Below are 25,096 nucleotides of genomic sequence, written 5' to 3' on the forward strand. Positions count from 1 at the left end.
ACTGTGGGAAGCGGTGGAGTCAACATGGACCAGCATCCCTGTGGAACGCATGACACCTTGTAGAGTCCATGTCCTGACGAATTGAGGCTGTTCTGAGGGGGACTCAATATGAGGAAGGTGTCCTTCATGTTTTGTACACTCAGTATATACATGCTTACAGAGCGTGTGTATAATAATGTGGTATTTTATGTCATACATGAAGTATTATAAAATACTGTAGCAGCCCAATTATGATAAATGGTCTAGTGCTCAGAGTACACCTTCATTTGAAAGTGCCAGCTGGCTTGTTGTGCATCCGTTTCATTTGTTGTCGACGGTCCTCGGTGCTGTCGACGGTCCTCGGTGCTGTCGACGGTCCTCGGTGTTGTCGACGGTCCTCGGTGCTGTCGACGGTCCTCGGTGCTGTCGACGGTCCTCGGTGCTGTCGACGGTCCTCGGCGCTGTCGACGGTCCTCGGCGCTGTCGACGGTCCTCGGTTGTTCCTGTTTGCTATTGTTCATGCTATTGAAAGCCGTGTGTGTGTGTGTGTGTGTGTGTGTGTGTGTGTGTGTGTGTGTGTGTGTGTGTGTGTGTGTGTGTGTGTGTGAGATGAAGCCAGCATTCTTACCGTAACTGTCTCGTCGGTTGGGTACATGGCGTCCCTAATAGAGTGATGCAGTGATCTATCCTGTAGTGCTGTTGCAGAGAGCCAAAACCCCACTGCAGCCCCCTTTCCCTCTCACCGACTAACCCTGAGGAACGCTAGATAGGTACTGCTGCAATAGGGAAGGACAGCCAGCTACAAACACATTGACACACACCAATACACTGTCATAGAAGGAAAGAGCATGCCATCTGAGCTCAATGTCTCGCCTCTCTCTGTCTGGCACAACAGTCTCTCTGTCTCTCCTCTCTCTGTCTGGCACAACAGACTCTCTGTCTCGCCTCTCTCTGTCTGGCACAACAGTCTCTCTGTCTCTCCTCTCTCTGTCTGGCACAACAGTCTCTCCTCTGTCTGGCACAACAGTCTCTCTGTCTTTCCTCTGGCACAACAGTCTCTCTGTCTCTCCTCTGGCACAACAGTCTCTCCTCTCTCTCTCTGGCACAACAGTCTCTCTGTCTCTCCTCACTCTGTCTGGCACAACAGTCTCTCCTCTGTCTGGCACAATAGTCTCTCTGTCTCTCCTCTGGCACAACAGTCTCTCTGTCTCTCCTCTGGCACAACAGTCTCTCTGTCTCTCCTCTCTCTGTCTGGCACAACAGTCTCTCCTCTGTCTGGCACAATAGTCTCTCTGTCTCTCCTCTGGCACAACAGTCTCTCTGTCTCTCCTCTGGCACAACAGTCTCTCCGTCTCTCCTCTCTCTGTCTGGCACAATAGTCTCTCTGTCTCTCCTCTGGCACAACAGTCTCTCTGTCTCTCCTCTGGCACAATAGTCTCTCCGTCTCTCCTCTGGCACAACAGTCTCTCCGTCTCTCCTCTCTCTGTCTGGCACAATAGTCTCTCTGTCTCTCCTCTGGCACAACAGTCTCTCTGTCTCTCCTCTGGCACAACAGTCTCTCTGTCTCTCCTCTGGCACAACAGTCTCTCTGTCTTTCCTCTGGCACAACAGTCTCTCTGTCTCTCCTCTGGCACAACAGTCTCTCTGTCTCTCCTCTGGCACAATAGTCTCTCCGTCTCTCCTCTGGCACAACAGTCTCTCTGTCTCTCCTCTGGCACAACAGTCTCTCTGTCTCTCCTCTGGCACAATAGTCTCTCCGTCTCTCCTCTGGCACAACAGTCTCTCTGTCTCTCCTCTGGCACAACAGTCTCTCCGTCTCTCCTCTGGCACAACAGTCTCTCCGTCTCTCCTCTGGCACAACAGTCTCTCCTCTCTCCTGTCTCAACAGACTCTCTGTCTCTCCTCTGGCTCTGTGCTCCAACTAATCCATATGCAATACCGCTCAACACAGCCCGTCTCAGCAGATACAATACATCCACCCCCCCCCACGCCCGTCACCCTTCCCCTACGCCCATCACTTCCACCTCCACCCCCCCTCTCCCCCCGTCAAGCTCCCTACTCCCCTCCACGCCCGTCACCCTTCCCCTACGCCCATCACTTCCACCCCCCCTCTCCCCCCGTCAAGCTCCCTACTCCCCTCCACGCCCGTCACCCTTCCCCTACGCCCATCACTTCCACCCCCCCTCTCCCCCAGTCAAGCTCCCTACTCCCCTCCACGCCAGTCACCCCCCCCCACGCCCGTCACTCTCCCTCCCTCCCCTCACTCTCCCTCCCCCGACGCCCGTCACTCCTCCCTTCCCCGACGCCCGTCACTCCTCCCTTCCCCGACGCCCGTCACGCTCCCTCCCGACGCCCGTCACTCTCCCTCCCCCGACGCCCGTCACACCTCCCTTCCCCACTTCCACCTCCACCCCCCCCTCCACCCCCCCTGGGCAGAGTGCCAGAGTCTCTCCCAAGAAAACAGAACATACCTCAGTCTTTACAAATCAGTCAGCCGCAGAGGAGGACAGCAGAGGAGAGGAAATAACAGCAGAGGAGAGGAGAGGACAGCAGAGGAGAGGACAGCAGAGGAGAGGAGAGCAGAGGAGAGGAGAGCAGAGGAGGACAGCAGAGGAAGGGACAGCAGAGGAGAGGAGAGGACAGCAGAGGAGAGGACAGCAGAGGAGAGGACAGCAGAGGAGAGGAGAGCAGAGGAGAGGAGAGCAGAGGAGGACAGCAGAGGAAGGGACAGCAGAGGAGAGGAGAGGACAGCAGAGGAGAGGACAGCAGAGGAGAGGAGAGCAGAGGAGAGGAGAGCAGAGGAGAGGAGAGCAGAGGAGAGGAGAGGAGAGCAGAGGAGGACAGCAGAGGAAGGGACAGCAGAGGAGAGGAGAGGACCGCAGAGGAGAGGACAGCAGAGGAGAGGAGAGCAGGAGAGGAGAGCAGAGGAGGACAGCAGAGGAAGGGACAGCAGAGGAGAGGAGAGGACAGCAGAGGAGGGGATAGTAGAGGAGAGTAAAGAACAGCAGAGCAGAGGAAGGGACAGCAGAGGAGAGGACAGCAGAGGAGAGTACAGCAGAGGAGGGGATAGTAGAGGAGAGTAAAGAACAGCAGAGGAGAGGAGAGGACAGCAGAGGAGAGGACAGCAGAGGAGGGGACAGCAGAGGAGAGGAAAGGACAGCAGAGGAGAGGAAAGGACAGCAGAGGAGAGGAAAGGACAGTAGAGGAGAGGAAATGACAGTAGGAGAGGAAAGGACAGTAGGAGAGGAAAGGACAGCAGAGGAGAGGACAGCAGAGGAGAGGAAAGGACAGCAGAGGAGAGGACAGCAGAGGAGAGGAAAGGACAGCAGAGGAGAGGAAAGGACAGCAGAGGAGAGGACAGCAGAGGAGAGGAAAGGACAGCAGAGGAGAGGAGAGGACAGCAGAGGAGAGGACAGCAGAGAGGACAGCAGAGGAGAACAGAAAGTTCCTACAGACTGACATTCAACATGACTCACTGCTACAGTAGTGCACTGTAGTACAAAACAGTGCAGGGGTTGTACTGTATTTATCAAGCGTCTCAGAGTAAGACTGCTGATCTAGGATCAGTTCTCCTTTTTAGATCATACTGAATAAGATTACATGGACGGATGGACGGGGGGGGGGGACTAAATCGCCCTATCACAGAGGGAAAAGACACCTGGCAACCAAGACTGCAGAGTCATTCCAGCATTAGGCTACATCCCAGGCCAAAACAGAACCCGGTCCCTGTTCCCACTGCGTGTCCCCTTTAGAAAGCCCATACAGCCCCCTGCCCTCATGTCACATAATAAACCTTTTAAAAAGAGAATGAGCAACATGACTGCAGCTGGCCAATCTCTGTCTCCCTCAGAGGGGTTCAGTGTCTGTCTGTCTGTCTGTGTCTGTCTGTCTGTCTGTCTGTCTGTGTGTCTGTGTGTCTGTGTCTGTGTCTGTGGTGTCCCCCTCTGCTACACAGGCAGAGAGAGTTGATTGAAATGTTTATTACAGCTGCCTGCCAGGAGAGATAGAGGAGAGTGATGGGAGATAAACCAGAGAGAGGGAGGAAGAGGAGAGGAGGAAGTGTGAGGGAGAGATAGAGGAGAGAGATGGGAGATAAACTAGAGAGAGGGAGGAAGAGGAGAGGAGGAAGTGTGAGGGAGAGATAGAGGAGAGAGATGGGAGATAAACTAGAGAGAGTGAGGAAGAGGAGAGGAGGAAGTGTGAGGGAGAGATAGAGGAGAGAGATGGGAGATAAACCAGAGAGAGGGAGGGGCTCGTTGACCGTTCTGATTAGACTACAAATATTGTCCTTAGTGCTTCTTTGACAGGAAAAAAAAGTGAGAGAGGGAGGAAGAGAGAGGGAGGGACAGGAGGAAGAGAGATGGAGGGGAGGAAGAGTGAAGGAGAGGGGGAAGAGAGTGAGGGAGAGGAGGAGAGAGGAAGAGAGGTTGTCTTTCTGCTGACTCACTGCCTTGGTAAAAATAACACATAGAAGGGCTGAGCAGGTTGAAAGAGGATAGAGAACAGAGGGATATGGAGGGAGGGTGTTAACTTGAACAATATGCCTAACAAGCATCTAGGGGACTTCCTGTTGCGTCCACGATAAGATACAATACCGAAAGCACCTTTCTCTAGGAACATTACTTAAAACAATGCACTCTATACAATACCCTGAGCTCATTTCATTATCTAGAATGATCTGCAAGTCATGTTGAAATCAGTGCTCTGTTTCCTACAGGAAACAGAAATATGGATTGAGCAACAGTTCTGCAGCATGCTTACTAAGGTTGCAATATTCCAGTAACATTCCCAAAATGCCCAGGTTTTAGGACAAAATATGTGAATCCTCCAACCAGGATTTTTGGAAAACCCGGGAATTATGGGAAATGTACCTGAATTTCACAACCATATTCAACTCATATAAATCTTGATAGATTATTATACTGCATTCTCAAAGTCCTTCCCAAGTGTTATAGAAAAAACAATAGACTTCAGAAAAAAGGAAATCGATAATGGGCACTGATGCAGCAAATGAACAGAGGCAAGGAGACCTTGAGAATGTCTTTAGAGGAGCTGGATGGGGGGAAAATAGCATTCTGCAAGGATAAACACCACAATATATTATAATGACCTTTTTGATATCAAGAAACGTACACTAAAGTCTGAGTCCATGTCGGCAATATGGATTGAGCAACAGCAGGGTCTCCCAGGGATGAGTTCAACACAGGGTTGTCAGAATCTTGAGTCCATGTCGCTATTTGAGGATGAATCTGGAGACATTTCCTGAATACAACAGTGAGGAAATCTAAGAAAAGTTGGAGCCGGGCTAAGCTCCTAAAATATAGTGTTTAGAGCCCCCCCTGTTATCCACTGAAGTGGGATACACGGGAGAGAGAAAGAGAGAGAGAAGAAAGAGAGAGACGGAGAGAAAGGAGAAAGAAAGAGAGAGAAAGGAGAAAGAGGGAGAAAGAGAAAAAGAGAGGAGAGAGAGACAGAGAGAAAGGAGAAAGAAAGAGAGAGAAAGGAGAAAGAGAGGAGAGAGAAAGAAAGAGAGGAGAGAGAGAGACAGAGACAGACAGACACAGTACATCTCAAATGACCACCTATTCATTATAAAGTGCACTACTTTAGACCAGATCTCTATAGGCCCTGGTTAAAGTAGTGCACTAGATAGAGGATAGGGTGCCATTTTGGAAAGTGGTGGCAAACTAGGTCACAGTTTCTCCTCAAATACAGCTGATAAGAGAAATATACCAATGTTGGGAGGTCAGACAGATGTACACAGAGAGACCAGGGGGAAACAAACAGTAGTGCATTGAAACTAGGGCAGTCAGACAGTCACTCAGTGTCAAACAGCTACAGCCTCTGAAGATCCAACACACACACGTCCCTGAGACGGTCAGAGTGCAGCGCCAACACAGAGCTGATCAAGAGTTTAACTCACAAACAACCTGGTTGTTTATAATGCATGATATGCCTCGGTGTACTTTTGTATACCCCCCCGTCCCCCTCTCCATATCCCCGGATTCCTACCGCAAACTCTGAACCTTTTCATCTGGATCTTCACAACTAGCTAGCCGCCTACTCCTGGCTAGCGTTTCCATCCCGGAGCAAGCACCAATTAGCCTGAAGCTAGCCCGGGTAGGGCTCCTGTGCTACCACCGGAGCCCACTCCTGGGCTACAATATCCGGACCCCTTCTACTGCCGGTACGGGGCACGGAACCCCACCGATCCTCTACGACTTGAATAACGACATAATCTGCCCGAGGATTCCAACAGGCCCCTCAGGCGCGACGTCCGCTGAAGGCCCATTCTGCTAACCGCGGCCTGCTGCCTACCTAGAGCTACTTGTAACCCTACTAATCCACAACTGGTCTATCGACGTCACCGCACGGAGACGCAAAAACAGACTCACCTCCATCGCGACATCCCCCAAAGGCCCTTCTGCTAACTTTCTAGTCCCGGTCTGCTAACTGCTAGCCTGCTTGCCCCGGTCTGCTAACTGCTTGCTTGCTAACCTGGTCTGCTAACTACAAGCCACCCGTTTTGCTAACTGCTAGCTTGCTTGCCCCGGTCTGCTAACTGCTAGCTTGCTTGCCCCCGTCTGCTAATTGCTAGCTTGCTTGCCCCAGTCTGCTAACTGCTAGCTTGCTTGCCCCAGTCTGCTAACTGATTGCTTGCTTGCCCTGGGCTGCTAACTGCTTGCTTGCTTGCCCCGGTCTGCTAACTGCTAGCTTGCTAGCCCCAGTCTGCTAACTGCTAACTGCTAGCTTGTTTAGCCCCAGCCTACTAACTGCTGGCTAACTGCTAGCTTGTTAGCACCGGCCTGCTAACTGTCTGAATCGCCGTGTCCCCAGCCAGCCCAACCACTCTCTGGACCCATATGTTCACTTGGCTACGCATGCCTCTCTCTAATATCAATATGCCTCGTCCATTACTGTCCTGGTTAGTGATTACTGTCTTATTTCACTGCTAGCGGAACCCCTCGCCAACAGCCAATAAAATTGCAGGGAGCCAAATACAAATCAACAGAAATCTCAAATCTAATTTCTCAAACACACAAGTATTAGGTATCATTTTAAAGATGAAATTCTCGTTAATCCAGCCACAGTGTCTGATTTCAAAAATGCTTTACAGCGAAAGCTCCACAAACGATTATGTTAGGTCACCACCAAGTCACAGATAAACCCAGCCATTTTTCCCGCCAAAGGGAGGAGTCACAAAAAGCACAAATAGAGATCAAATTAATCACTAACCTTTGATGAACTTCATCAGATGCCACTCATACACTACCCACCACTGCGACCTGTACGCTCTTGTTGGTTGGCCCTTGCTTCATACTCGTCGCCAAACCCACTGGCTACAGGTTACCTACAAGTCTCTGCTAGGTAAAGCCCCGCCTTATCTCAGCTCACTGGTCACCATAGCAGCACCCACTCGTAGCACGCGCTCCAGCAGGTATATCTCTCTGGTCACCCCCAAAGCCAATTCCTCCTTTGGCCGCCTTTCCTTCCAGTTCTCTGCTGCCAACGACTGGAACGAACTGCAAAAATTTCTGAAGCTGGAGACTCACATCTCCCTCACTAGCTTTAAGCACCAGCTGTCAGAGCAGCTCATAGATCACTGCACCTGTACATAGGCTGTTTACAGATGGGCTATCTACCTCATCCCCATAATGTATTTATTTATCTTGCTCCTTTGCACCCCAGTATCTCAATGCACATTCATCTTCTGCACATCTACCATTCTAGTGTTTAATTGCTATATTGTAATTACTTCGCCACCATGGCCTATTTATTGCCTTAACTCCCTTATCTTACCTCATTTGCACTCACTGTATATATACTTTTTGTTTTCTTTTTTTCTACTGTATTATTGACTGTATGTTTTGTTTATTCCATGTGTAACTCTGTGTTGTTGTATGTGTCGAATTGCTATGCTTTATCTTGGCCAGGTCGCAGATGCAACTAGCCTACCTGGTTAAATAAAGGTGAAATAAAATAAATGAAAAGTTGAACACCCTGTACATAAGAATCAAATCAAATTTTGTCGGTCTCACACACACACACACACACACACACAGACACACACACACACTTAGCAGATGTTATTGTGGGTGTAGCAAAATGCTAGTGTTCCTAGCTCCAACATGAGAATCAATCAAATAGATTTAAATATTTTTTGACATGAGCAGTTGTCACTAAGTGCTTTACAGTTCCCTGACTAAGACAAGTCCAGACACTTTTAGCAGTGCAGAGAGAGAGAGAAAGAGATAGAGAAACAAAGCGAGTGATTGACTGAGGATAGATTAGAGCTGGGCTCTTGGCTTGCTGTCTTGCTCTTGGCTTGCTGTCTTGCTCTTGGCTTGCTCTTGGCTTGCTGTCTTGCTCTTGGCTTGCTGTCTTGCTCTTGGCTTGCTGTCTTGCTCTTGGCTTGCTGTCTTGCTCTTGGCTTGCTGTCTTGCTCTTGGCTTGCTGCCTACACAACCAGAACTGGCTGGACTATGTTGACCTTTATCTTGGGCAGTATTTCAATGGTCACTTAAAGGCTTTAGGAACTCCCCTCTGGAGCTGACAAACATGTCGTTTTCTTTCAAATAACATTTCTTCCTGTTAAAAAGTCACCTACTGACTCAGCATTAAATCCTTAAAAAAAAAAAGTTAAATATGCAAAAATCGCACCGCCATTTCCTGGTTGCTAAAATTCTAAATCCTTCGCCTAATTTCAGTTTGTGTGACAAATCAAGACGTCATTGTGTAGAGAATCATTGTACCATCTAAACCGCTGTGAAATATAATTTCCATAAGCAAAAATATTGTATTTTCAGCTGTTTGAATCTGGTGTACAACAGAAAGTAAAAAACAGAAACAAAACGAGAAATAGAAATAGTGCACATAGAACTGATCGACCACTTCTTAGACATGCTTAAATGAGAATGACAGATCTAGAAATAACATTTCTATGTTTATTTGGTTGTCACCCAAAAAGTTACATATGGCAGCATTAAGTCAGTGTTTGTTTTGCTCGTCTCTGAAAAATACAGAAACAACTTTGAAATTCTTGTATTTAAAAAAACATTTTATTTGGGTATAATTTTTAATTTAAATGTATTTTAAATTTTTTATGTCTTTTGTTTTTTGTTGTTGTTAATTATGTATGTTTAGGAATTTTTTGCAGACCCCAACTGAATAGTAGCCTACACACCCAGATAGTGGTTTTGTTTGGGAGATCCATCTATGAACTGAGCGGGCCTGTATCCCCCACCCACACAGCCCCTGTTGCCCATTCACACAGTGGCCCAGTACTGCACCAATGTGACCCAGTTTCTATTCACTCACTGGCCCCTTTGTTCTGCTGTAAACACTCCAATAAAGCTCCAACAGAGCCAGCCGGGTGGCATGGCAACGCAAGCAACAGCAGCCAGGCCTGCCCTAGTGGCACCCTAATCCCTTTATAGTGCACTACTTTTGACCAGGGCCCATAGTAGTGCACTTTGTAGGACACAGGGTGCCATTTGGGACAGGGGACATCTAATAGAGCCGGGTGGCATGGGAACAAAGGCCATACCAGCCACTAAGGTACGCGTACCCATTAATTCCATTACCATCTTTGGATTCAAATAATAATACAAATAAATACAAAATGTTCTGCTGTTTAATGTTTCAACCAATTCATGTGGTTGTTATATCCATAAAAGTTATTATTCTAAGCCAATCAGACGTTTTATTATTAAATGATTGACAGTTGTGTGTAAGTTACTACTAGTGGTCAATTTCAAAGCTGCAAAAAAAAACGTTGGGTGTTGAGGCGACCCTCGGATAAACACATTTAAAAACTATTTTTATACCTTCTAAAATAAGTGATCATACTTTATGTAAAATGAAGAGATTGATGTGCTGATGAATGCCAATGACAGCATATTTCAATGGCATTCATTACCATTAAAAATATTTTTTTTTCATGCTAGCAGTTGAGGCTACATGTCTCAGTCACACAGTAGCAACATTACCTGGTGAACTACACGAAGATAAAAGATTTCAGGCATTTGCAGCTTACATTTTTAAATGCATTTTGTCTTATTTTACTGTTAAATGAGCCTTGTATTGTTATACATAGATGTCATTTTTGTAAAATTTGACATTTATCTCAGCTGGGCTTAAAAGGTGCATTATGCAAAAACATTTTTTTCCCCTTATTTTTGTTTTTTTAATCGCTCCTCCATTTTCTGGTTGCTAAAACTGTAATAGTTCTCCTAATTTCAGTTTACGTGACAAAAACAAGCAATTGTGTAGAGAATCAGTGTACCATCTAAACTGCTGTGAAATATCTGTTCAGTAACTAGATAATTCTGGTGTTTGAAGTACAAAACCGAAAGACAACACAAAAACAAAACTTAAGAACGGCAAGCATAGAAATAGCACCCTTAGAACAGATATACTGCTTCTTAGACTTGCTTTCAATGAAAATAACACATCCATAACTCATATTTCTATGTGAATTTGGTCAGGTCACCCAAAAGGTAAATATTTCAGCTTGAAAGGGGTACAGTAGCACACTCCCGCTACACAGAATGTAAATGACAATAAATAAATATTACTCAATATGATCAATACTAACTTTGCATAATATTGTATATTTATACCCCAAACCATTTGTTTCTAAATATTTTACGAGTAGAGTTTTCTATTCTGTATTTTTCACCATAAATCACCATTGTTAGGGCTCCCAAATGGCGCAGCGGTCTAAGGCACTGCATCTCAGTGCAAGAGGCGTCACTACAGTCCCTGGATCGATTCCAGGCTGTATCACATCCGGCCTTAATTGGGAGTCCTATAGGGCGGCACACAATTGGCCCAGCGTCGTCTGGGTTTGGCCGGGGCAAGCCGTCATTGTAAATAAGAATTTGTTCTTAACCTTTATTTAACTAGGCAAGTGTGATGCAGAGAGAGAAGAAGAAGATCAGGGTTGAGGGATATCAGGGATAGAATACCTATAAGTGATGGACAAAAAATACAAACAAATGAGGGACAAGAAGATGGCTTCTTATCCACAGAGGGACAGTGAGGGTGCAGGGTTGCATGGCTTCTTATCCACAGAGGGACAGTGAGGGTGGAGGGTTGCATGGCTTCTTATCCACAGAGGGACAGTGAGGGTGGAGGGTTGCATGGCTTCTTATCCACAGAGGGACAGTGATGGTGCAGGGTTGCATGGCTTCTTATCCACAGAGGGACAGTGAGGGTGCAGGGTTGCATGGCTTCTTATCCACAGAGGGACAGTGAGGGTGCAGGGTTGCATGGCCTCTTATCCACAGAGGGACAGTGATGGGTGCAGGGTTGCATGGCTTCTTATCCACAGAGGGACAGTGAGGGTGCAGGGTTGCATGGCTTCTTATCCACAGAGGGACAGTGAGGGTGCAGGGTTGCATGGCTTCTTATCCACAGAGGGACAGTGAGGGTGGAGGGTTGCATGGCTTCTTATCCACAGAGGGACAGTGATGAGGTCATAATATTTAGTAGATAAAACGGTACAAAAGATAGAGCATTTGTAGTAAGAAAACAGAAACCTCTCAGGTTACTGACTTACTTAACCCCCTGGTACTATGAACCCCCCTGGTACTATGAACCCCCCTGGTACTATGAACCCCCCTGGTACTATGAACCCCCCTGGTACTATGAACCCCCCTGGTACTATGAACCCCCCTGGTACTATGAACCCCCCTGGTAATATGAACCTCCTGGTACTATGAACCTCCTGGTACTATGAACCCCTGGTACTATGAACCCCTGGTACTATGAACCTCCTGGTACTATGAACCTCCTGGTACTATGAACCCCTGGTACTATGAACCCCTGGTACTATGAACCCCTGGTACTATGAACCCCTGGTACTATGAACCCCCTGGTACTATGAACCCCCTGGTACTATGAACCCCCTGGTACTATGAACCCCCTGGTACTATGAACCCCTGGTACTATGAACCCCTGGTACTATGAACCCCCTGGTACTATGAACCCCCTGGTACTATGAACCAAGCTCAATTGTATTTATTTGATTTCAGAGTTCTCTCGCGACCCCATTTTCAAATCAGGCGACCCCTAGTTTGGGAAACGATGCACTACACCCAGGCCCTAATCAGTCAGCCACTACACCCAGGCCCTAATCAGCCAGCCACTACACCCAGGCTCTAATCAGCCAGCCACTACACCCAGGCCCTAATCAGTCAGCCACTACACCCAGGCCCTAATCAGTCAGCCACTACACCCAGGCCCTAATCAGTCAGCCACTACACCCAGGCCCTAATCAGCCAGCCACTACACCCAGGCCCTAATCAGTCAGCCACTACACCCAGGCTCTAATCAGTCAGCCACTACACCCAGGCCCTAATCAGCCAGCCACTACACCCAGGCCCTAATCAGTCAGCTACTACACCCAGGCCCTAATCAGCCAGCCACTACACCCAGGCCCTAATCAGTCAGCCACTACACCCAGGCCCTAATCAGTCAGCCACTACAGAGAACAACAGGGTGTATTCATTAGTACCAGAGTAAAATAATTCAGTTCAGGTAGTACCTCATACTGTGCTACCTAACAGAAAGAACACTTGCAGTAGGCTCAGATGACTTTCCCATCACCACCACTGCACACGATCAGCAGGAAAACATGTCAAAAGATTCACCGACAGGAGCAAAAGACCAAAACATCACCAGCTTTTGTCATTCAACAAGAATTACCTGAGAGAGATGGAGAGACCTTAACTGAGAGATGGAGAGAGATGGAGAGACCTTAACAGAGAGAGAGAGATGGAGAGACCTTAACAGAGAGAGAGAGATGGAGAGACCTTAACTGAGAGAGAGAGATGGAGAGACCTTAACTGAGAGAGAGAGAGAGAGATGGAGAGACCTTAACAGAGAGAGAGAGAGATGGAGAGACCTTAACAGAGAGAGAGAGAGATGGAGAGACCTTAACAGAGAGAGAGAGAGATGGAGAGACCTTAACAGAGAGAGAGAGAGATGGAGAGACCTTAACAGAGAGAGAGAGAGATGGAGAGACCTTAACAGAGAGAGATGGAGAGACCTTAACAGAGAGAGATTTTGAGACCTTAACTGAGAGAGAGATGGAGAGACCTTAACAGAGAGAGAGATGGAGAGACCTTAACTGAGAGAGAGATGGAGAGACCTTAACAGAGAGAGATGGAGAGACCTTAACAGAGAGAGAGATGGAGAGACCTTAACAGAGAGAGATGGAGAGACCTTAACTGAGAGAGAGATGGAGAGGCCTTAACAGAGAGAGATGGAGAGACCTTAACAGAGAGAGATGGAGAGACCTTAACAGAGAGAGAGATGGAGAGACCTTAACAGAGAGAGATGGAGAGACCTTAACAGAGAGAGATTTTGAGACCTTAACTGAGAGAGAGATGGAGAGACCTTAACAGAGAGAGCGATGGAGACCTTAACAGAGAGAGATGGAGAGACCTTACCTGCAAGTGTTCACTTGAACCGCTGCTCAGCTCATCTCCAGACTCTGAGTCGTTGCGTCTCTCCGACCCCTCCGAGTCACAGGGCCCCGGAGGCATGTCCACGTCCAGGGGCGCCCTGCGGAGCTCGGGGGAGGTTGCACGGGCACGGGGCAGCGTGTTACATCCCCGTCCAGGAACGTGAGGGTTGGTGTTTTGGAGGACATCTACCAAGGCCCTGTCGTGGTCGGTGGGGCTGCCAGGGTCTCTACCAGGGTTCTGGTTGGCATCCCTGTGCTGCCTTGGAGGGGTGAGGGCTGCCCCCGACGAGGAAGAGGGAGAGGGTGAGGAGGGAGAGGGCCGACTGAAACTGGGCACATTCAGGCTCTCGTTAGATCTGCCCATGTCCAGGACGATGGGCTTGACCCGCACCGGGTTCCCCCCGCTCCCCCCACGGTGATGCCCCAGGTTCAGGGGCTTGGGAGGCGGCATGAGGGCCTTGCGGACCTCCCTGACGTACTGCGCTGGGACATAGAACGCCTTGGCCCCCTCCTCCTTCTTGACCTGCCACCAGTCCCCGTTGGTCTTTTTCACCAGCATGTAACACTCTCCCTGGTGGATGGAGACCTGGCGCTCCTTGGACTTGTAATTGTAGTCATACTCCACCTCGATGTACACCTGGCCCGGGGCGATGGGCAGCTCACACCCCCGCCCATCCCGCTCTGCTGCCATCACGGTGAAAACGTTGGCTGGTGCTGGAGCTCACCGTTGCAGGCACACAGGCTGGCTCTGCATGGCCCACCGTACAGCTGGAGAGGAGAGAGAATAGGCCTAGTTAATCATAACATTAGTTTATATACACACTAGGTTTGCAAAATTCCAGTAAAAGATTTCTGGAATCAGGAGAGAATTAGCAAGAAATCCAGAATCCTTCAACTCCAAGATTTCTGTGCTTGCGTAGTTTAGACACTCACAATATAGAACGGAGGGATGGGACGAGGGAGCATAGACTGACTGGTAATCCCATTCCCCACGTCTATGTACACTGTAAACAGTAAGAGTTGGACTCCTAGCCTAGGAAGCAGCCTGGAACAGGTCGGTAAGATTACAGGAACACACACAGTCAAGAGAAAAGACTGAAGACGAGGCTGGGTAAACCCATCCACAAGGCTCTCTGGTCGATAAGATTACAGGAACACACACAGTCAAGAGAAAAGACTGAAGACGAGGCTGGGTAAACCCATCCACAAGGCTCTCTGGTCGATAAGATTACAGGAACACACACAGTCAAGAGAAAAGACTGAAGACGAGGCTGGGTAAACCCATCCACAAGGCTCTCTGGTCGGTAAGATTACAGGAACACACACAGTCAAGAGAAAAGACTGAAGACGAGGCTGGGTAAACCCATCCACAAGGCTCTCTGGTCGATAAGATTACAGGAACACACACAGTCAAGAGAAAAGACTGAAGACGAGGCTGGGTAAACCCATCCACAAGGCTCTCTGGTCGGTAAGATTACAGGAACACACACAGTCAAGAGAAAAGACTGAAGACGAGGCTGGGTAAACCCATCCACAAGGCTCTCTGGTGTTATACAGGAAGAGCTGCTCCAAGCCAGAGAGGGAGTGTGACTAATACGACTCACGTGTTCCTCTTTACCCCACTCACACACGGACTTTCAATCTGAGCAAGCAGCTCTGACTGACTGACCCCAGACCTGCAGCTCTGACTGACTGGCCCCAGACCTGCAGCTCTGACTGACTGACCCCAGACCTGCAGCTCTGACTGACTGGCCCCAGACCTGCAGCTCTGACTGACTGGCCCCAGATCTGCAGCTCTGACTGACTGGCCCCCCAGACCTGCAGCTCTGACTGACTGACCCCAGACCTGCAGCTCTGACTGACTGGCCCCAGACCTGCAGCTCTGACTGACTGGCCCCAGGCCTGCAACTCTGACTGACTGGCCCCAGACCTGCAACTCTGACTGACTGGCCCCAGACCTGCAGCACAGTGCCATTCGTTGTTCTGATTACTCAACCCACACATACTTCCCTCATGATGCCACACATACCTGAAACTAGGGACATAAAATGAGCTCAGTCATGTGTAGCTTGTTGCACAATCTGACCTTTGATGAGCAGCTCCACCTAAGAGAGACATTCACTAACCTGGAATACAAAATTAATTGCTCCATTTCACTTTTGAAATTCCCACAACTGGTCCAGAAAAGAAGTTGACAATCAGTACAAGTATTTGAGCTTCTCACAATCCAACCTAAAACCCTGAGCCAGAGCAGTGATAATGTTTAATGTCCTGATGTTATGCCGACGGGATAAACTGTACTCCAGAAGGGGAAGTTTGTGATTTGCCCCGCCTGAGGCCCTTGCTGGTTTTCCCCGCCTGAGGCCCTTGCTGGTTTGCCCCGCCTGAGGCCCTTGCTGGTTTGCCCCGCCTGAGGCCCTTGCTGGTTTGCCCCGCCTGAGGCCCTTGCTGGTTTGCCCCGCCTGAGGCCCTTGCTGGTTTGCCCCGCCTGAGGCCCTTGCTGGTTTGCCCCGCCTGAGGCCCTTGCTGGTTTGCCCCGCCTGAGGCCCTTGCTGGTTTGCCCCGCCTGAGGCCCTTGCTGATTTGCCCCGCCTGAGGCCCTTGCTGATTTGCCCCGCCTGAGGCCCTTGCTGGTTTGCCCCGCCTGAGGCCCTTGCTGGTTTGCCCCGCCTGAGGCCCTTGCTGGTTTGCCCCGCCTGAGGCCCTTGCTGGTTTGCCCAGCCTGAGGCCCTTGCTGGTTTGCCCCGCCTGAGGCCCTTGCTGGTTTGCCCCGCCTGAGGCCCTTGCTGGTTTGCCCAGCCTGAGGCCCTTGCTGATTTGCCGAGCCTGAGGCCCTTGCTGGTTTGCCGAGCCTGAGGCCCTTGCTGGTTTGCCGAGCCTGAGGCCCTTGCTGGTTTGCCGAGCCTCAAAGTTAGGTCATGTTTCATGTACAGTATTTGGATGAACTTTACCCAGGCTAGTTAAGATAGTCATCATCACACAAACATGGTGTCATTGCTCTCAAATTTCCCCCATTTCTGTCCACCAAACCATCCTTTTCAGAAACATTGGTTTTGAGTAGCCGAGTTACTAGGGACTTAAGAAAAGGGTGCCCACAAGAGAACCACAGTGAGCCAAACTGCTTTGAGTATTTATACCCTGTCGCCACTGAGCCAGCCAACACCCAGCTAGAGCCCCGAGGCTGGTTTAAAAACTACTCAGGAAGGGGTACGGGTTACGTGGCCTTGTGGTTAGTGTCCGCCCTGAGATTGGAAGGTTGGGGGGGGTTTGATCCCCGGTCGAGTCGTACCAAAGCATGGCGCTTGCAACGCCAAGGATTGTGGGTTTGATTTTCACTAGGACCACCCATACCAAAAATGTCCAGGGGGGTGTACTTGTTCATCAAGCTGCTGCACGCTACAGAAACAGGCTCAGACAAGCCGTACGGAAAAGGGTCCTAAAGCAGAACCCTCATTAACAAAGCAACAAAGTCCACCGTCTGCTCTCTTCATAGGGGTGACCGTGGGATAGGCCAGTCCAGCCTTGAGGTGGCTCAGTGTGCACGGTTTGGATTTATTCTCATCCTTTATTTAACTCGCCTAGTTAAATAAACGTTATATACAATTTTTTAAAAGCAGAGCGGCGTGAAGATAAAACCCCCAGAATTCATTACCACTGAACACTCAGATGGATCACACATCACACGCTACAGAAGAACAAGAAGCCAGAGAGAGGATCCAAATAAACAACACGGTGTCTCATGGGTAATTTAAATTCAAACCCAATAACCCACTGTGGTAAACAAACAGACGGTGGTTTTATGAATCACAATTCGCTAGGCCTAGGTTGCACCCTTTCGTAGTGCACTATATATAGGAAGCTAGGTGCCATTTCAGACACAGATAAAATGTGTTCTCAATCAACATCTGTCTACACAGTCTGCAATAGGATATTATAGCAGTATCTCTCCAGCCCATCCTAGTTTGTCCCAAATGGCACCCCTTACCCTTTCTAACAAACTACTTTTGACCAGAACCTTTACGGGCTTCAAAAGGAAATAGGATACCATTTGGGATGGCTGCAGTCACTCCCAGTAGATCATTACCTTAACACACAGACAGACCGTGAGACTAACTAACTCCCCTGATACCTCAGCCAGAACAGCCATATCACTCTCCCTGGATTACCACAACCACACACTCCATGGCTAATAATCCCACCAAACATCCATGGTTTACCGAATGATAAATCAAAGCTGAGCTGAGCCACTGGCCAGCATATTCATTCTATAGTATTGGACACTGAATAGGGGCCAGATGTGACGACTGTGGATTCATCCTAAATGGCAATCTATTCCCTATTTCAGTGTTCTCCTTTTGACCACACCTATGTGGGCCCTGGTCCAAAGCAGTGCACTATATAGGGTATGGGTGACATTTAGGATGGAGACTTGGTCTGATTGATTTCCTAGCTGCATCTCCTGACAGACAGTTTCGGCAGGCGAGAATGACAGGAAGATGTAGACGTTCTCTCTGTCCAGACTAATCCTTATTTTGAGGAGATATGGAGGGCGGCCAAGACAAGACGCCAGTCTCTTCTAGCGACCTAGCTTCCCAGAGGCTTTTCAGGTGTCTCTGACACACTTTTTCGTAGCTGGTTTGGAGAACTTATACAGCAGACTAGGAGAATTAAAGTAGCAGGTTAGGAGACTCAGGTTAAGGTTAGGAAAAGGGTTAGGAAAAATGCTTTCCTAACCTGCTACAAAAATCACTTCTTATCAAAAGTGGCGGGAACAGAGTATGTCCCTAGCAGCATCCCTTAAAAGGACAGTGTGACATTTGGGCAATTAAACCCGTTTTTCTACATACCCAGTCAGAATAATTTATGGATATTATTTGTATGTCTCTGCGAGCAGCTTGAAGGAAGTTGAAGGCAGTTTCTGGAGGCATTGCTAACCAGCGTTGGAAGTCTACAGGAACAACTATCGTGCTGATTGTTCAAATGTCACACTATCACTTTAACACGGCTGGCTTTGATCGCATCGGTCTGCCTGCAGAGAGCCAAAAGACACAGCATTGACTTTTAAATGCCACTTATATTCTGTGACAATAAGGGGATGGGATTTACAATGGAGGTGCTTTAGGGCGGGCCTATGTTCCTCCAGGAACAAAGAGGATTAAGTAAGTATAATGAGGTATGGGGTGGGACTTGGAGGGAGGGGCAGTTTCAATGGTACTGAACACAAACAAGGGTCACAGAGAGAATAGCTAGAGGACAGAAGTCAGGCCAAGTTAGGAATGCTGGGACTCTGTGGGAGCATCACAAATAGCACCCTATTCCCTATGTAGTGCACTACTTTTGACCAGAGCCCATAGCACCCTATTCCCTATGTAGTGCACTACTTTTGACCAGAGCCCATAGCACCCTATTCCCTATATAGTGCACTACTTTTGACCAGGACCCATAGCACCCTATTCCCTATGTAGTGCACTACTTTTGACCAGTGCCCATAGCACCCTATTCCCTATGTAGTGCACTACTTTAACCCAGGCCCATTCCTTATGTAGTGCACTACTTTAACCCAGGCCCATTCCTTATGTAGTACACTACTTTAACCCAGGCCCATTCCTTATGTAGTACACTACTTTAACCCAGGCCCATTCCTTATGTAGAGCACTACTTTTGACCAGGACCCACAGCACCCTATTCCTTATGTAGAGCACTACTTTTGACCAGGACCCACAGCACCCTATTCCTTATGTAGAGCACTACTTTTGACCAGGACCCACAGCACCCTATTCCTTATGTAGAGCACTACTTTTGACCAGGCCCCACAGCACCCTATTCCTTATGTAGAGCACTACTTTTGACCAGGCCCCACAGCACCCTATTCCTTATGTAGAGCACTACTTTTGACCAGGCCCCACAGCACCCTATTCCCTATGTAGAGCACTACTTTTGACCAGGCCCCACAGCACCCTATTCCTTATGTAGAGCACTACTTTTGACCAGGCCCCACAGCACCCTATTCCTTATGTAGAGCACTACTTTTGACCAGGCCCCACAGCACCCTATTCCTTATGTAGAGCACTACTTTTGACCAGGCCCCACAGCACCCTATTCCCTATGTAGAGCACTACTTTTGACCAGGCCCCACAGCACCCTATTCCTTATGTAGAGCACTACTTTTGACCAGGCCCCACAGCACCCTATTCCTTATGTAGAGCACTACTTTTGACCAGGCCTATTCCTTATGTAGAGCACTACTTTTGACCAGGCCCCACAGCACCCTATTCCTTATGTAGAGCACTACTTTTGACCAGGCCCCACAGCACCCTATTCCTTATGTAGAGCACTACTTTTGACCAGGCCCCACAGCACCCTATTCCTTATGTAGAGCACTACTTTTGACCAGGCCCCACAGCACCCTATTCCTTATGTAGAGCACTACTTTTGACCAGGCCCCACAGCACCCTATTCCTTATGTAGAGCACTACTTTTGACCAGGCCCCACAGCACCCTATTCCCTATGTAGAGCACTACTTTTGACCAGGCCCCACAGCACCCTATTCCTTATGTAGAGCACTACTTTTGACCAGGCCCCACAGCACCCTATTCCTTATGTAGAGCACTACTTTTGACCAGGCCTATTCCTTATGTAGAGCACTACTTTTGACCAGGCCCCACAGCACCCTATTCCTTATGTAGAGCACTACTTTTGACCAGGCCCCACAGCACCCTATTCCTTATGTAGAGCACTACTTTTGACCAGGCCCCACAGCACCCTATTCCTTATGTAGAGCACTACTTTTGACCAGGCCCCACAGCACCCTATTCCTTATGTAGAGCACTACTTTTGACCAGGCCCCACAGCACCCTATTCCTTATGTAGAGCACTACTTTTGACCAGGCCCCACAGCACCCTATTCCTTATGTAGAGCACTACTTTAACCCAGGCCCCACAGCACCCTATTCCTTATGTAGAGCACTACTTTTGACCAGGCCCCACAGCACCCTATTCCTTATGTAGAGCACTACTTTAACCCAGGCCCCACAGCACCCTATTCCTTATGTAGAGCACTACTTTTGACCAGGCCCCACAGCACCCTATTCCTTATGTAGAGCACTACTTTAACCCAGGCCCATTCCTTATGTAGAGCACTACTTTTGACCAGGCCCCACAGCACCCTATTCCTTATGTAGAGCACTACTTTAACCCAGGCCCATTCCTTATGTAGAGCACTACTTTTGACCAGGCCCCTGTCTCTTCATCTAATAATCAATGCAGGACACCATGATAATGACTGATGCACTGCATTACCACATGTTTTTATGTTCCCCCACTTCATTGAAATCACACTTCAGTTATCATAAAACATTATTTTCCATGTTTTAAACGATCGGTTATAAAGGCCTGGGGAAGACTGTAATTGAAATAAAACCAGAGAGGAAGACATGAACTTTAGGCTACTTGGTGAATTTAAAACATGCATGACAAGACATTGCGAGACGCAGATTACCAAAAGATATGAACATCTTTCGTCTGCCTCTCTCTCTCCGGCTAATAATGGAGGTGTATGTGTATCCTAGCGTATTCATGGCACCGATGTCTGAGGGACAGTCCTGCAAGCACAGAGTATCCTTCTCTTCATTTTACTCATTACAGTAGGCTACCAGTAGCATGTATTGATTACGCTTTCCAGACTAGAGGTCGACCGATTATGATTTTTCAACGCCGATACCGATTATTGGAGGACCAAAAAAAGCAGACACCGATTAAATCAGCCAATTTTTTTAATTTATTTGTAATAATGACAATTACAACAATACTGAATGAACACTTATTTTAACTTAATATAATACATCAATCAAATCTATTTAGCCTCAAATAAATAATGAAACATGTTCAATTTGGTTTAAATAATGCAAAAACAAAGTGTTGGAGAAGAAAGTAAAAGTGCAATATGTGCCATGTAAGAAAGCTAACGTTTAAGTTCCTTGCTCAGAACATGAGAACATGTGAAAGCTGGTGGTTCCTTTTAACATGAGTCTTCAATATTCCCAGGTAAGAAGTTTTAGGTTGTAGTTATTATAGGAATTAAAGGACTATTTCTCTCTATACGATTTGTATTTCATTAACCTTTGACTATTGGATGTTCTTATAGGCACTTTAGTATTGCCAGTGTAACAGTATAGCTTCCATCCCTCTCCTCGCTCCTACCTGGGCTCGAACCAGGAACACATCGACAACAGCCACCCTGGAAGCAGCGTTACCCATGCAGAGCAAGGGGAATAACTACTCCAAGTCTCAGAGCGAGTGACGTTTGAAACACTATTAGCGCGCACCCTGCTAACTAGCTAGCCATTTCACATCGGTTACACCAGCCTAATCTCGGGAGTTGATAGGCTTGAAGCACAGCGAAGAGCTTCTGGGAAAACGCAGGAAAGTGCTGTTTGAATGAATGCTTACGAGCCCGCTGCTGCCTACCACCGCTCAGTCAGACTGCTCTATCAAATGATAGACTTAGTTATAACATAATAACACACAGAAATACGAGCCTTAGGTCATTAATATGGTCAAATCCGGAAACTATCATCTCCAAAACAAAACGTTTATTCTTTCAGTGAAATACGGAACCGTTCCGTATTTTATCTAACGGGTGGCATCCATAAGTCTAAATATTCCTGTTACATTACACAACCTTCAATGTTATGTCATATTTACGTAAAATTCTGGCAAATTAGGCAGCCCCAACTGTTGCATATACACTGACTCTGCGTGCAATGAACGCAAGAGAAGTGACACAATTTCACCTGGCTAATATTGCCTGCTAACCTGGATTTCTTTTAGCTAAATATGCAGGTTTAAAAATATATACTTCTGTGTATTGATTTTAAGAAAGACATTGATGTTTATGGTTAGGTACACATTGGAGCAACGATACGCACCGCATCGATTATATGCAACGCAGGACACGCTAGATAAACTAGTAATATCATCAACCATGTGTAGTTAACTAGTGATTATGATTGATTGATTGATTGTTTTTTATAAGATAAGTTTAATGCTAGCTAGCAACCTTGGCTTCTACTGCATTCGCGTAACAGGCAGGCTCCTCGTGGAGTGCAACGTAATCAGGTCGTTAGAGCGTTGGACTAGTTAACTGTAAGGTTGCAAGATTGAATCCCCCGAGCTGACAAGGTAAAAATCTGTCATTCTGCCCCTGAACGAGGCAGTTAACCCACCGTTCCTAGGCCGTCATTGAAAATAAGAATGTGTTCTTAACTGACTTGCCTAGTTAAATAAAGAAAAAATAAAGTTTTTTATTTTTTTACAAATTTTAAAATCTGCCAAATTGGTGTCCAAAAATACCGATTTCCGATTGTTATGAAAACTTGAAATCGGCCCTAATTAAATCGGCCATTCCGATTAATCGGTTGACCTCTAGTACAGATACCCAAAAAAACTACTTAAGTAGTACTTTAAAGTATTTTACTTAAGTACTTTACACCACTGCTGAGTATACAAAACATTAAGAACACCTGCTCTTTCCATGACAGACAGACTGACCAGGTGAAAGATACGATCCCTTATTGATGTCACTTGTTAAATCCACTTCAATCAGTGCAGATGAAGGGGAGGAGACGGGTTAAAGAAGGATTCTTAAGCCTTGAGACAATTGAGACATGGATTGTGTATGTGTGTCATTCAGATGGTGAATGGGCAAGCCAAAACATGTAAGTGCCTTTGAACGGGGTAAGGTAGAAGGTGCCAGGCGCACCGGTTTGTGTCAAGAACTGCAACGCTGCTGGGTTTTTCACGCTCAACAGTTTCCTGTGTGTACCAGGAATGGTCCACCACCCAAAGGACATCCAGTCAACTTGACACAACTGTGGGAAGCGTTGGAGTCAACAAGGACCAGCATCCCTGTGGAACTCTTTGGACACCTTGTAGAGTCCATGCCCTGACGAATCGAGGCTGTTCTGAGGGGATAAGACGGGTGAGCACATCAGTTCATTTACGAAAATAACAATCCATATAAAGTACGGTCATTTGTTAAATTAGAGGCACGCGTGGAAGTGAAACCATTGTTGACACACTATAAAAGACTGAGATAATGGGAAATCCAATGAGATGGCTGATCTCACTCTGATGGAAGATTCGGCACAAGCTGCATTTCGCATAGAGCTCATTTTTAGAGACAGGTGGGACTTTTTTTGATGGAAAGTACAGATTGGCTCATCAGATAAAATGTCTCAAAACCAATCTTCAAAGATTTTTTGCGAGATTTTTTGATTTTCTTTCCATTTTTTTTTATTTCACCTTTATTTAACCAGGTAGGTCAGTTGAGAGCAAGTTCTCATTTACAACTGAGACCTGGCCAAGATAAAGCAAAGCAGTGCGACACAAACAACTACACAGAGTTATACATGGAATAAACAAACGTGCAGTAAATAATACAATAGAAAAAAATCTATATACAGTGTGTGCAAATGAGGTAAGATTAGGGAGGTAAAGCAATAAATAGGCCGTAATGGCGAAGTAATTACAATTTAGCAATTAAACACTGGAGTGATAGATGTGCTGAAGATGAGTGAACAAGTAGAGATACTGGGGTGCAAAGGAGAAAAAAAAAATAACAACATGGGGATGAGGTAGTTGGATGGACTATTTACAGATAGACTATGTACAGGTGCAGTGATCTGTGAGCTGCTCTGACAGCTGGTGCTTAAAGTTAGTGAGGGAGATATGAGTCTCCAGCTTCAGTGATTTTTGCAATTCGTTCCAGTCATTGGCAGCAGAGAACTGGAAAGGCGGCCAAAGGGGGAATAGGCGTTGGGAATGACGAGTGAAATATACCTGCTGGAGCACGTGCTACAGGTGGGTGCTGCTATGGTGACCAGTGAGCTGAGATAAGGCGGGGCTTTACCTAGCAGAGATTTATAGATGACCTGGAGCCAGTGGGTTTGGCGACGAATATGAAGCGAGGGCCAGCCAACGAGAGCACACAGGTCGCAGTGGTGGGTAGTATATGGGGCTTTGGTGACAAAACGGATGGCCCTGTGATAGCAAATTGGATGCAGTCTGAGTAGAGTGTTGGAGGCTATTTTGTAAATTACATCGCCGAAGTCAAGGATCGGTAGGATAGTCAGTTTTACGAGGGTATGTTTGGCAGCATGAGTGAAGGATGCTTTGTTGTGAAATAGGAAGCCGATTCTAGATTTAATTTTGGATTGGAGATGCTTAATGTGAGTCTGGATTTGAGACCTACTTTAGAAAGGCAAGCGCATGCCATTCCCCGGTGCACATCCAAGTGCTATCCACCCTCAGGTTCTGGCAACGGGCACTTTTCAGAGTTGACGTCAAGAGAGGTTTCTTTGCCCCTAATGGGTTCCCAAATATGACTAAACTCTTTGGTCCTTTAAAAAAAACATACTTTATCTCATATATCGTGTGCTATAGCTTGGAAGGAAACGTGACAACATAAGGCTGCTTGTCTCCAGCATTAGGACTGCTTCAGGTTTTGTTTCCTTTCCACGATACCTCTGGGTAGACGACCCGACATTTGAAGAATATTTGCCGTTGCTAAAGCAACTTGAATTGTCCTAATTGGTTCTCTCTTCGAAGCTATGTTTTTATGTTTACTGGTCAAGCCACAACTG

At 47.4% G+C, this 25,096-nt stretch overlaps 1 protein-coding gene across 6 annotated transcripts in view; it reads right to left on the minus strand.

The window, feature by feature from the left end:
* The window catches only part of LOC139550248 (rho GTPase-activating protein 12-like), a 100,952-nt gene that overhangs the window by 69,582 nt on the left and 6,274 nt on the right, over positions 1-25,096 (minus strand). For all 6 annotated transcript variants that reach the window (XM_071361002.1, XM_071361001.1, XM_071361000.1 and 3 more), the window contains exon 2: positions 13,437-14,221. In XM_071361002.1, coding sequence (XP_071217103.1) covers positions 13,437-14,144 — 708 coding nt within the window. In that variant the 5' untranslated portion in view covers positions 14,145-14,221. The remainder of the gene's footprint in view (positions 1-13,436; positions 14,222-25,096) is intronic.

This window comes from Salvelinus alpinus, chromosome 23 (genome assembly GCF_045679555.1).
Source record: "Salvelinus alpinus chromosome 23, SLU_Salpinus.1, whole genome shotgun sequence".
In the NCBI taxonomy this organism is placed as follows: Eukaryota; Metazoa; Chordata; class Actinopteri; order Salmoniformes; family Salmonidae; genus Salvelinus; species Salvelinus alpinus.